A 14,310-nucleotide genomic window follows, 5' to 3' on the forward strand; every position below is an offset into this window, starting at 1 on the left:
CAAAGTTAAAGCCATACACACACACACACACACACACACACACACACACACACACACACACGCACGCATGCACGCACGCACGCACGCAAAAGAAAAGCAAAAAATAAAAACACAACAACAAACCCCAAACCTCCTCCACACAACCCAGTAAACCAGCAGTGAGGTTTGACCACTTGGAATGCAGCTGTGTGCTCTTTCGTGTGGGAGGGCCAGGCCAGGAAGCCCTGGAAGGAGTCTGTCAATATTCCAACTAAAATCCTTGAGAAGGGAAGAACTAAGAACTATGAAAAGTGGAGAAACAGGATCACAGGAGCAGCTTCTGTGGCAAAGGGGCTCTTGTCTGTTCACAACAGTTCAGCTCTGCCTCTCCCAGTCCTGAATACTCCAGGACAGAAAGACAAAATTTCACAATCTTTGAACTCTGAAGCACTTACTATTTGGTTCAGTGCCTTAAGAAAATCTGAAACAAAACTTGGCTGACACATGAACATTATCCTAGAGTTCTAGTACTTTTCCACTGCAGGAACAGTCCAGCAAAATGAATCAGCACCAGGGGCAGAACTTTTCAAAGACAAAAGTAGACAGACAGACAGACAGACAGAGAACTAGAGGATGCCTTCTGTGAATATTCCCTGGGCTTACACTGTATGACATGGTTTGTGCCAGACTCTGGGGATTGGGTTCACTATCAGGTAAACAATACCCAGAATCCTCACCCCATAAATCCATGTTTGGAGTGATGGTTCTGTGATGAGTGTTTACCTTGTTCCTGAAGAACCAGGTGTCATACTGTGTCTTGTTAAAAAGGAGTTTTATATCTCATTCTGGAAGCTTCTACATTGTAGAAAATATCCTTTACAAGAAAGGATTAATTCGTTCAATAATTCAACCCAATACCATGCAGTTTTTAACACTATTGCTCTGTAGTATTGCTTGAGGTCAGGGATACTGATTCCCCCAGATTTTCTTTTGTTGCTGAGAATAGTTTTAGCTATCCTGGGTTTTTTGTTGTTCCAGATGAATTTGATAATTGCTCTTTCTAACTCTGTGAAGAATTGAGTTGGGATTTTGATGGGTATTGCATTGAATCTGTATAGTGCTTTAGGCAAAATGGCCATTTTAACTATATTGATTCTACCGATCCATGAGCATGGGAGGTTTTCCCATTTTTTGAGGTCTTCTTCCATTTCCTTCTTCAGAGTCTTGAAGTTCTTGTCATACAGATCTTTCACATGTTTGGTAAGAGTCACCCCAAGATACTTTATACTGTTTGAGGCTATTGTGAAGGGGGTCATTTCCCTAATTTCTTTCTCAGCCTGCTTATCCTTTGAGTATAGGAAGGCCACTGATTTGCTTGAGTTGATTTTATAACCTGCCACTTTGCTGAAGTTGTTTATCAGCTGTAGGAGCTCTCTAGTGGAGTTCTTTGGGTCACTTAGGTAGACGATCATGTCGTCTGCAAATAATGATAGTTTGACTTCTTCCTTTCCAATTTGTATCCCTTTGACCTCCTTATGTTGTCGAATTGCCCGAGCTAGTACCTCAAGTACAATATTGAAAAGATAAGGAGAAAGGGGGCAGCCTTGTCTGGTCCCTGATTTCAGTGGGATTGCTTCAAGTTTCTCTCCATTTAGTTTGATGCTGGCTACCGGTTTGCTGTATATTGCTTTTACTATGTTTAGGTATGGGCCTTGAATTCCTGTTCTCTCCAAGACTTTAAGCATGAAGGGATGCTGAATTTTGTCAAATGCTTTTTCAGCATCCAATGAAATGACCATGTGGTTTTGTTCTTTGAGTTTGTTTATGTAGTGGATTGTATTGATGGATTTCCGTATATTGAACCAACCCTGCATTCCCGGGATAAAGCCTACTTGATCATGGTGGATGATCGTTTTGATGTGTTCTTGGATTCGGTTGGCAAGAATTTTATTGAGTATTTTTGCATCGATGTTCATAAGGGAAATTGGTCTGAAGTTCTCTTTCTTTGTTGGATCTTTTTGTGGCTTTGGTATCAGCGTAATTGTGGCTTCGTAGAAGGAATTGGGTAGTGTTCCTTCTGTTTCTATTTTGTGGAATAGTTTGAAGAGTATTGGTGTTAACTCTTCTTTGAAGGTCTGGTAGAATTCTGCACTGAAGCCATCTGGCCCTGTGCTTTTTTTGGTTGGAAGACTTTCTATGACTCCTTCTATTTCTTTAGGCATTATGGGACTGTTTAGATGGTCTAGTTGGTCCTGATTTAATTTTGGTATTTGGTATCTGTCAAGGAAATTGTCCATTTCCTCCAGATTCTCCAGTTGTGTTGAGTACAGGCTCTTGTAGTAGGATCTGATGATTTTTTGGATTTCCTCAGTTTCCGTTGTTATATCTCCCTTTTCATTTCTATGTTTGTTAATTTGGATACTTTCTCTGTGCCCTTTGGTCAGTCTGGCTAAGGGTTTATCTATCTTGTTGATTTTCTCAAAGAACCAGCTCCTGGTTTTGTTGATTTTTTGTATGGTTCTCTTTGTTTCTACTTGATTGATTTCGGCCCTGAGTTTGATGATTTCCTGCCTTCTACTCCTCCTGGGCGAAATAGCTTCTTTTTGTTCTAGGGCTTTCAGGTGTGTCATTAAGCTGGTAATGTATGCTCTCTCCATTTTCTTTTTGGAGGCACTCAGGGCTATGAGTTTTCCTCTTAGCACTGCTTTCATTGTGTCCCATAAATTTGGGTATGTTGTGTTTTCATTTTCATTATGTTCTAAAAAGTCTTTAATTTCTTTCTTTATTTCTTCCTTGACCAAGGTATCATTGAGTAGAGTATTGTTCAGTTTCCACGTGTATGTGGGTTTTCTGTTGTTTCTGTTGCTATTGAAGACCACTTTTACTCCATAGTGATCAGATAGGAGGCATGGGATTAGTTCTATCTTCTTATATTTGTTGAGGTCTGTCTTGTGACCAATTATATGGTCGATTTTGGAGAAGGTACCATGAGGTGCTGAGAAAAAGGTATATTCTTTTGTTTTAGGATAGAATGTTCTATATATATCTGTTAAATCTAATTGGTCCAAAGCTTCAATTAGTTTCATTGTGTCCCTGTTTAGTTTCTGTTTTCCTGATCGGTCCATTGAGGAAAGTGCAGTGTTGAAGTCACCCACAATTATTGTGTTAGGTGCAATGTGTGCTTTTAGTTTTAATAAAGTTTCTTTTACGAAAGAGGGTGCCCTTGCATTTGGGGCATAGATGTTCAGGATTGACAGTTCTTCTTTTTGTATTTTTCCTTTGACCAGCAAGAAGTGTCCCTCAGGGTCCTTTTTGATGACTTTGGGTTGAAAGTCAATTTTATCTGATATTAAAATGGCTACTCCAGCTTGTTTCCTGAGACCATTTGCTTGTAAAATTATCTTCCAGCCTTTTACTCTGAGGTAGTGTTTGTCTTTGACCCTGAGGTGTGTTTCCTGTAAGCAGCAAAATGTAGGGTCCTGTTTACGTATCCAGTCAGTTAGTCTGTGTCTTTTTATTGGGGCATTAAGTCCATTGATGTTAAGAGATATTAAGGAATAGTGATTGTTACTTCCTATCATTTTTGACGTTATTTTTTAAATTTGATTGCTTAACTTCTTTTAGGTTTGAGGAAAGGTTACTAGCTTGCTTTTTCCAGGGTGAAGTTTCCCTCCTTGTCCCAATAATTCGTTAAATGAGTAGTTATAACACAGTGGAAATGCCTGCATTTCAGGGCTTTATAAAAATTGGTGACTCTAAATTTCATGCATCCTTATACCTGCCTGTAGCAATTGCTGTTGTGACATTTTTCCCTTGTCAACTATCTGAACAGGAGACAATGAAGAGTAATAGGCAGCAAGGGTGACTAGGGTCCTCAAAGAAGACAGCAGAAAGAATCTTGTCTTTGCTCCACCTGGGGATTCATTCCTTATACAGTTACCAAACCTCCTCGATGGAGGAGTTGGAGAATGGACTGAAGGACTGAAGGAGCTGAGGGGCTTTGCATCCTCATGGGGGAAGCAATAGTATCAACTGGCCAGATGCCTGGGAGCTCCTGGGGACTGGACCTCCAACCAAAGAGTACACATGGAGGGACCCATGGCTCTGGCCGCATATGTGGAAGAGGATGGCCTTGTTAGATATCAGTGGGAGGAGCACCCTTGGGCTTGAGGGTGTTATTCAATGCCCCCAGTATAGGGGAGTGCCCCGGCAGGAAGGTGGGAATGGGTGGGAGGGTGGGGAATCACCCTCATAGACACAGGGGGAGGGGGAGGGAATATGAATTTCTGGAGGGCAGACCTGGAAAGGGGATAACATTTGAAATGCAAATAAAGAAAATATCCAATAAAAGGTGGGGGTGGAGGGAAGAATCCTGTCTTACTGCAAGTTTCCCTAAAACTATCAAAAAATACCCAACATGTGCTTGTTAAACATCAAACCACCTCAGGTACTTATTAGTTTGATAAGAAAGCATAGCAGCCAGGCAGTGGTGGTGCACACCTGTAATCCCAGCACTCTGGGAGGCAGAGGCAGGCAGATTTCTGATTTCAAGGCCAGCTTGGTCTACAGAGTGAGTTCCAGGACAGCCAGGGCTGTATAGAGAAACCCTGTCTCGAAAAAAGCAAAAAAGCAAAAAAAAAAAAAAAAAAAAAAAAAAAAAAAAAAAAAGCACAGCTACATCTTGCACTTCATAATGTGGGTTCTACGTACCCTTAGAAGTCATTTATAGTGCTGACTGTGTCCTGAAGCACAGAGGGACTGTTTTATGATCAAGCTTACTCCTTTTATAATATGCCAGTGGAAACCTACAGTCAGCTACAGCTTATGGATACTGACTCTGGCAGGAGGTCTCCTTTCTTTAAAATTTTATGAACTCTCTACAAGATCTCCCTTCCCCTTTACCTCTCTTCTCTTTCAATAGGACACTAGCAACTTAAGTTTAGGTGTAAACTAACTTCTGTTGGAACTCAGTTATGTTCAAGATCTATTGACCATGCCTTCAAAAACACTTCCATATGATGTGAATATGCATTAAGTTTCCTTTCTTGTACTAGAGAATAGAGTATGTATCAGGGTCCCTAGTTCCTAGATGAAACTAAATTGTAGAACCTTTCCAAAACCAGACAACTGACCCCAAAGAGACAGTTTGCTGCATCACATACCGGCCGCCCGTGGATACTTTCGTAGTATAGCAGGGCTTTCTGCAGAGCCACTTTCTCATTAGCAATCTGGTCCTTGGTCATATCCTGTATAAACACAGTGGTAAGAAAGGAAACATGAGGAAAACATTTGTGTACATCCCAACTTCTTTATGTAGTCACATTCATCTAAAGGAAGGGTTAAAATGCTCTGTTCAAAGATCACATAACAATGAGAGCCCCTTGACCTCCCACCAGAGGCACAGAGTGTAGATGACCATTGTCATCAGCTGGAATACCCACGTGGCAAGGAAGGCACTCTGAAGACACAGGTTGAGCTTAATGGACCCAGAATACTTCAGTTATTCTCCTAAAGGTTTGCCTGTCATCCTCTACTCAGAGAGTCAAGCCATCAATTAATCTCGATGAGTTCATTTTACAACAGTCAACAGAACGATCTGCTTTCGATCAGTAGTCAGAAACCAGAGTAACCACAGCTAAAACACTGCAGCTTTCATATGCCTCTCTCTGGGAAGCTTTACAAGGGGTCGCGCTTGCAGGGATTCACACTCCCTGCCCTCTTCCCCCTTTCCACTGGGACTAGTGTAATGCCAGGAGACAGCAGAGCAGTGTCGCCTACCTGGAAAGCAAGTTTGGCAAAGGCATCACGGCAATCTGCATGGCCTGTGTTTTTACCATGTTGACCTCACTAAGGGCAACTCCCTCATGCTTTCTAACAGCATCCCACCTTAATGTCCTCGGGACGGCTGGCCTCTACTCGCTTCTCTTGGAGTTTCCTTAGTATCCCTTCCAGTGTAGCTTCAACACTGGGCCTGATGGCTTTATCCACCACTTCCTGCTTCTTCTCATCTTCTTTTTCTAGCTGGGAACCAAAACTCTTGGGGAGTGTGTTACTTCGTTGCCGTGTCCTGGGGGTGAGGTCCTCTTCAGAAATCTTCAGTTTTGATTCTAGGCAATTAGATTTGTAAACACAGGTACATGAGACTGAGGTGTGCTGTTATGTCAATAACTGCTTAGCCATGTCTTTTTTTTTTTTTTTTTTTTTTTTTTTTTTTTGTCCAGAGAGAATTGAATTACAGTGTAAATGGAATTCCCTGGATCATTACATAAAACAAACTGTAATAGACTATTTCTAGATCTTTAGGAATGTTTCCCAAACCCTAATTCCTAGGAAAGTATTAGCTTTGAGCACCTGAATTTTGGTCACCTCAGCTTGGTAACTGATGTCAGAAGTGGGCTAAAGCATTTCAAGGGCATATAGATGTGCATATAGTACATATAGTACATATATATATATATATATATATATATATATATATATATATATATATATGCTGATCTAAAATCAGACACTGACCACTGCTTCTCATCCAATGTACAGTATATCCCATTTTCATTTCATTTAGTTGTTTCTGTGACTATCCCTAAATACAGAAAGCTTTTCAAGGGGAAGGTGCCTAGACCTTTCAGATCTGTCTCTGATGAAATGCCTTCTAACATTCCTACAAGTGCAACTTTAGAATAAATGGGTAGAAGAAGTACTAACGTGAAACCATCTTTCTAGGAGTGTGCAGAAATCAGGACATGTTGAGGAATTCATATCATATCTTGTCTGGTTGTCTTGTGACATGAGATGTTCCAAAGTCTTGGGATGGTGTTCCAAAAAGAACTGGGTGAACTGGGAAGTGTCTCCAGGCCTGGGAAGCCCTGATAGTGACACTCTGGTGAAACTCAGCATAACCCTAGGGATTTGGCTCCTGGTTTATTGCACACAGGCCATGCCAGAAAGTTCACAACTTCACTTACCTTTCAGCTGTTTCCGGAATTTGGCCAAGTCATTTGTCCATTTCAGAACCTCTGGATTGGCTGCCTTGTCACTATGGGAGGGCTGGGAAATGAAAATCTAGAGTAAATACTTTAAAAAAATGGTTTATTTAACTTTATTTTATGTGCATTTGTTTGAGGGTATCAGATCCCTTGGAATTGGAGTTAGAAACAGTTGTAAGCTGCTATGTGGGTACTGGGAAATGAACCTGGGTCCTTTGAAAGAACAGATGGTTCTCTTAACCACTGAGCCATCTCTCAAGCCTCCTACAGTAAATATTTTACTGCTTATTTCCAATACTCAAGCCAATTTCCATAAGGGCTAAATACTGGATCTTTATGATCATGGACTTCTATGGGGTCCACATCCCCTTTTCTATTATTTCTATATTTCAGCTAATGAAGCAGGAAGTGGAAGAGCTTATAGTTTATCTTACAGTCAGCATGAAAAATGCCCTCTTGCCACTGGCTTGGGAAACCAACACATAGCCAACAATGGAAGGAGCCCAGCATGGAGGAAACTGTAGAAGATAATCTTAAATCAAATTTTAGCCCAACAAGTAAAATTCCCTTCTTTAATTAACTTTGGGTATCTTCTACATCAATGGTTCTCAACTCTCCTAATGCTGTGACCCTTTAATATAGTTGCTCATGTTATGGTGAACCCTCAACCACAAATTTATTTTGTTGTTACTTCATAACTATAATTGTGCTACTGTTATGAAATGTAATGTAAATACCAGACATGCAGTGTATCTGAGACCCACAGGTTGAGAACTGAAGCTCTACCAGATAAAGGGTATATTGGGATGAGGAGATCCTAACGGAGAACTCACTCTGTACTTTCTCTCTTCTTCAAACCTGTCCTCAAACTTCCGGATCTTCTTTTTAAGGGTCTGGATCCTTCTAGTGAGCTGCACAGGTGTCAGGTCCTCTTGCTCATCATCATAGGACCCCAGGGAAGAGCTTCGGCGCCTGCAGAGAGCATGGCATGGGTTAGCTGCCCCGTGAATGACCAATAACTATGGGGAGGTCCTTCAGGATATGAGAGTAGATGGAACAGAGGAGTGAAAACATCCCCTCCCCTTTGATAAAACTCAAGAGATGGGTACATTTTCCGAGTACATCTGAATTATGTATATGCCACCTATTAAATAAGTCTGTGTTTCTCTCACTTCCACTTACATTATCAAAACAATCTGAAATGGAGTTCAAGCCTAAATGTTAAATTTGACAGAGCTTTAAGAAGGAGGCGCTAAGTGGAATTCAAAATGAGATCTACAGTTGGGCCACAGCTCAAGTGGAAACTCTAACACAGCCTCCACACTAGGATGGAAAACTTTAGGTGTTGCACCCCACAAATCCCTCCACACATCCCCAACTTAATCTTTTACTAATTGGGTGAGCCATCAGTGACATTCTGTCTATTCTGATGCAATGTGGCTGTTGCAGTAGCTTATCAGTAACAAAGAACGTACCTCATGAAAGAATGGGAATTGGGGGGAGACGGAGGCACTTCTGTGTCATCCAGGTACTGCCTGCTCTGCCCATAGGCATAGAACCTGGGAGACAGCATGGGGTCGCTGTCCTCATCCAGGAACTGGTGAATCAGGCGCCCAGCCTGTGGGGAGAGGCGGGCTTCATCAGAGTCTGCATTTTCTTGTTGCCAGGATGGGATGGGTTCTGGAAAATGGTTGAGGTTTAAGAGGTTAACACTTCTTGAAAGTATCATCACCCTGATTCCTGAATGTTTTAGGTCACTTCCTATTGGGTGGCTTCTTGCTTCATATCTAAGGTCCAGAGTAGATACCATGTCTAACTGAAATCACCACTGTATCTCATGGACACCACCTGACTTTATCTCTATTCTCACTTGCTTTCAGACCAGAATTTGACAACTAAGGAGCCATGTTAGCCTTATGGGAGCCTATTGACCAAGGGTATACAACCTCTGTGTGGGTAATTGAGTAAGACGTCTCCCCGGGCCTCTGCCGAGCATGCAGGATTAGCATGTTTCTTTCTGTGTCTCTCTGCCTAGTACACAGGATTCGCTGGCTTCTGACTGTGCAAGCCTCTCTACAGGATTAGAATGCTTCCCCATGGGCCTCTGCTTAGGACACAGGATTAGCATGCTTCAGACTGTGCACACCTCTCTGCCTAGTACACAGGATTAGCATGCCTCTGACTGTGCACGTCTCTCTGTCTAGTACACAGGATTAGCGTATTTCTGACTGTGCTTTGCACTTGTAATTTCAGAAACTGCCCAAGAGCAGGTTGAGGGAGCATACATAAATTATGAAGAGAGGAAAAGAGCCTTAGAGACGCCAAACCAACACAAATTATTTTTAGGTAATCATTCAGGAAAAAAAAGCACAAAATAGTGACCTTTTATTTTATGAGGCAAGAAGGTAGTGTTTATTTCTATTTATCACAAGCCACATTTGAAAATACTCCTTTTCTTAGTTGGAAACTAACAATAAGTATTGGGCTGGCAAAATGGCTCCGTGGGTAAAGGCCCTTGTTATCAAGCCTGATGACCTGAACTTGATGCCTGAAACTCACGTGTTGGAAGGAGAGAACCAACTCCTCAGCTCATTCTCTCAGCTCCACAAGTTCACTGTGGCACGGCTGCAACAGCCCCCGCCCCACCTGACAAAGCTAAATAAATACTAAGAAAAACTTTACAACTATATCTAAAAGACTTCAAAGTAGATCTTAGGTGGCACACAATCTGCACTGAAGTCTTTGAGTACACTTGCCATTTAGTGATTTCCACAAGTCTAGTACTTGCTCCGATCTTAGACTCTGGGATTCTTAAAAGTCTGAATCACAGAACTCCCAACTGCTCCTTGAATATGAAGCTTGAAACTGTTTACAGGTATATGAACTACATGTGCTTAAGCTTTGTATGTAGAAAGACCAGATTATAATTCTAGAACATTTGAGGCAGGTTAACAGCTTTTAAGACCTCTCACCCTTGGTACATGCTTAGAGTAACCCAGGGAAACTAGGAACACATAAATACTTAACCTACCCCACATACAGTATACTTAAATGAAGGTCCAGATAAGACTGACAGGCAGGTCAACAAACATGTACACACATGTATATCTACATCCACACACACCAGTGTGCACACACAAAAGCATGTACACACTTAAAAGCTGCCCAAATGATTCAATAGTCAGCTTTGAGAACTACTAATCCCAGGCTGCTGAGAGATAAGGCCTCTGAGCTGTACGGAAGTTAAGAACAAGCACCCGTCAGTGAGAGAAGAGAGGGTGTGCTCCTGTGCCTTCTAACTTCTAACTGTTTTGCTTTAGAATGTTCCAGAGCTACAAAATCAGTGACAACTACCTGAAGCTTCGAAAAACTTCACAGTGCAATAGGAAGATAAACGAGTCCATTTGAAATATTAAATAATAAAGAACAAGGTTTGCAGTTTAAAGGAACTCACGTTATCTGGGAATGTAGATAAATATTCTGAAAACAAAAATGTTCAAGGTAAAAAGTCTCATTTATTGATGCGCAAACATGCGCAATGCACATGACTAAGCCTGGAGACAAACATCTCATTCTTTGGACTAACGGTATTAGTCCGTATGTGCTAAGTAGCAGCTTACAGGACTGAGCAGCTATACTCGGTTGACATAAAAGAATGAAAAGCACCAAGAAAGAAGGGAGGCAGGAGAAAGGAGTCTCTGGGAGAAATGCAAATGTTGGTGTTATGTTGCAGAAAATGAGGTTGTTAGACTGACTAGATCACATCTTCTATTTCCTAAGACAACAATCAACTCAACCAGACTGCATAGAGTTAAGACGGCCTAAGCAGCCTTGCCGCTGGCCTTGGCCTCTCTGCTGACGAGTGAACAATTAAGGGGACAGGACCCAAAGTTTTGGCAAAACGAAGTATGATGCTGATATTGGCACAAGGGTATGCTAGTTAACTTGAGATTTCTATTTATCAGGGAAAAAGAAATATAGTTTGAAAAGCTTGATCTTGACACCCTCAATTTGAATTTTAATCCAGAAGAATACATTTTCTAAAATAAAATCATCTTTGAGGTTTCAACTATTTGGTCTTTATGGTCATAAACTCATTATAAATAGACTGAATTAGGAGTGGTGCTTAGCAGGTAACCTGAAGCCATCTATCTATTCTCTTGTTTAATACAACTTTATTTTGTCTTTGTCCTGGATCAATCATTTCAATGATAAACATACAAACAAAAACAAATAAAACACCCAAATACATCCTTTCCTAGTGTTACAAGTGTTGAACAGGAAATAAGACAGCTCACAATATTCTAGCATTTTCCTGCTAAACTGTGTAGGTAGGATAGATGAATCCATTACTGAAAGACAATAGATACAAAGTCATTGTGAATTTCAGCTTTAACAAAATAAAGAGCAATATTTTATCACTGTTCCACAGGTGGAACAGAAGTGATCGTTCCCAGTTCTACAATGAGGAACACTGAGGCGAGTGGCCTCTTCTCCCTTCTATGAAGTCTCAATCTAAAGGACTCCATTTAAGAAAGTCACAAATTGACATGCAGTACATATCTCATATGCTAAAGAAGCAATACACTTCTTTCCACATTAGTCTGAAATAGCCTGGCTTTCATTTGCTAATTGTCACTCAACTAGGAACCAAGGAACAGCCTGGCATCCTGTGACATATAGTGTACATCATTATATTGCTTTGAAAAGACCAGTTTTGAGGATGCATAGCCATTTCTAAGAGATGCTTGAAAAATAGTTTATATTGAGTCAGTAACTGTAAAACATTGAAAGAAGAATATTGTAAGAAAAGTACTCAAGGGGACAACAAAAAAAGTCATGAGGCTTCACACTGAATTTCCCCTCTACAGCAGGACATAAAATAAGCACATATTTATTTCAAATAAAAATCCCTTTGGTCACTCACAATGAACTCTAGATATAATCATGTTGTTTATAATTAAAAATTAATTCATTTAGGTCACTTGATACAAAAGCAGGTCATCAGAAATAACAATATGAAAGCCGTGTTCCTGCTATGTAATTGATAAGTTCTGAGGAATCCTAATTCTGAGACCACATTACACAGGGACCTAAAGGGAATCAATCCAGCACAGGAAGTTCATCTTCAAGCAAAGCTGGCACAGGGCATTGAGACAGCTGCGCTCTGCTTATCTGGCTGCAACCATTGCTATATCAAAGAAACTGGCTACTGAAATGAGTTCTTTATAAGAAATCTGGACAAAATTAAGGGAGATGATATTTTCCATAGCTCTTTCCCAACTATGTTGTCTAGAGTCATTACTGCTTGGTATGATGTCATAACTGTCTTCTCAGCTGTTCAAAGAGGTGCTAGAGCATCCCAGACATGAAAAGGTAGATGCCACACTGAGGGGTTACTTTCATAAAATCTTTCTCTGTTCTAAAATTCAACCTTAGAACAATGTGAGTCTTACTAAATTGGCCAAAAATGTCTTGCAAACTACCAAATTTATAAGGACCTTAGCAGTCAGCTTTGTTAATCCCAGATTTAATTTTTAGGGCTCATATATTTGCTTTGCCTCTATCTGCAAAGAAGCACGTCCCCAGGAGGTCTGCTTAAATTACTGATATATGTATAGGACAGAATAGGGCGGATGACTTCAACCAAAGGAGCAATGCCATTTGAGGTGACCTGAACCCATGGGCTAGCACATGTACACACAGTTTCTTATCAGCTACTATGTACTACTCTGCCTGTCTGCTATTACTCACATCTTAGAGAAAGCTATCACAAAGACCCTGCTAGGAGGCCAGCTACTCTCTCTTTTCAAGTGCTGCATTTCCCAACCCAGGGTCTAACCTACTACAAAACAGAGGAATAGAGATTGGCATGAATGGGAAACAGCAGATGGAAGGAATGGGAAACAGATGGAGGGCCTGCCTAATTATTATTGATTTTGCTTCTTTAAAAATTATTACTTCTTTGAGAATTTCATACAGTATATTTGCTGAATTTCTGCCCCCCAACTAAATTTAGAGATATTTGGGGGAAAGAAAAGCAGTAACAATCATATGGTGACCATAGGATGTGGAAGACAGCAGATATTAGCTCATTTAATCCTTACTAAACAAAGATTATATTTATTATGTATTATTATTTGCTTATGTTGTTACACTTATTTACAAATAATGGAGTCAAGGCAAAATGGAGACAGATTTCATAATTTTTCCATAGACCATATAATTAGCAAAGCCAGGATTTGAAGTTTGATTCTTATCTACTCTGTTTGATGGGATACCTAAATAGCATTGCTTAAAGCACGATCTAAAAGTTAGGAGATGCTCAGTTTTCTTAATTGTATGATGGGATGGATCATATTGCCAATGGCAATCTACAGATTCAATGCAATCTCCATCAAAATCCCAACCCAGTTCTTCATAGAGCTAGAAAGAGCAATGCTCAAATTCATCTGGAATAACAAAAAACCCAGGATAGCTAAAACTATTCTCAACAGTAAAAGAACTTCAGGGGGATTCAGTATCCCAGACCTCAAACTTTACCACAGAGCAATAGTGATAAAAACTGCATGGTATTGGTACAATGTCAGGCAAGTGGATCAATGGATTAGGATTGAAGATCCAGAAATGAACCCACACACCTATGGTCACTTGATCTTCGACAAAGGAGCTGAAAGCATCCAGTGGAAAAAAAGATAGTCTTTTCAACAAATGGTGCTGGTTCAATTGGAGGTCAGCATGCAGAAGAATGCGCATCGATTCATTCTTATCTCCTTATACTAAGCTCAACTCCAAATGGATCAAGGACATACACATAAAACCTGACACACTGAAACTAATAGAAAAGAAACTGGGGAAGACCCTTGAGGACATGGGCACAGGGAAAAAGTTCCTGAATAGAACACCAATAGCTTATGCTCTAAGAACAAGAATTGACAAATGGGACCTCATAAAACTACAAAGTTTCTGTAAGGCAAAGGACACTGTCAAAAGGACAAAATGTCAACCAACAGATTGGGAAAGGATCTTCACCAACCCTAAATCTGACAGAGGGCTAATATCTAATATATACAGAGAACTCAAGAAGGTAGAACCTAGAGAACCAAATAACCCCATTAAAAAGTGGGGTACCGAACTAAACAAAGAATTTTCACATGAAGAACTTTGGAGGGCTGAGAAACACTTTAAGAAATGTTCAACATCATTAATCATTAGAGAAATGCAAATCAAAACAACCCTGAGATTTCACCTCACACCAGTCAGAATGGCTAAGGTCAAAAGCTCAGGAGACAGCAAGTGCTGGCGAGGATGTGGAGAAAGAGGAACACTCCTCCACTGCTGGTGG

The 14,310-nt window shown here is 40.6% G+C and overlaps 1 protein-coding gene across 2 annotated transcripts in view; it reads right to left on the reverse strand.

The window, feature by feature from the left end:
• The window catches only part of Fam13a (family with sequence similarity 13 member A), a 107,622-nt gene that overhangs the window by 20,036 nt on the left and 73,276 nt on the right, over positions 1-14,310 (reverse strand). For both annotated transcript variants that reach the window (XM_052173831.1, XM_052173830.1), the window contains exons 9-13: positions 8,441-8,645; positions 7,799-7,937; positions 6,945-7,026; positions 5,866-6,086; positions 5,142-5,225 (exon numbers count right to left, since the gene is read on the reverse strand). In XM_052173831.1, coding sequence (XP_052029791.1) covers positions 5,142-5,225; positions 5,866-6,086; positions 6,945-7,026; positions 7,799-7,937; positions 8,441-8,645 — 731 coding nt within the window. The remainder of the gene's footprint in view (positions 1-5,141; positions 5,226-5,865; positions 6,087-6,944; positions 7,027-7,798; positions 7,938-8,440; positions 8,646-14,310) is intronic.

This window comes from Apodemus sylvaticus, chromosome 2, assembly GCF_947179515.1.
Source record: "Apodemus sylvaticus chromosome 2, mApoSyl1.1, whole genome shotgun sequence".
NCBI lineage: Eukaryota > Metazoa > Chordata > Mammalia > Rodentia > Muridae > Apodemus > Apodemus sylvaticus.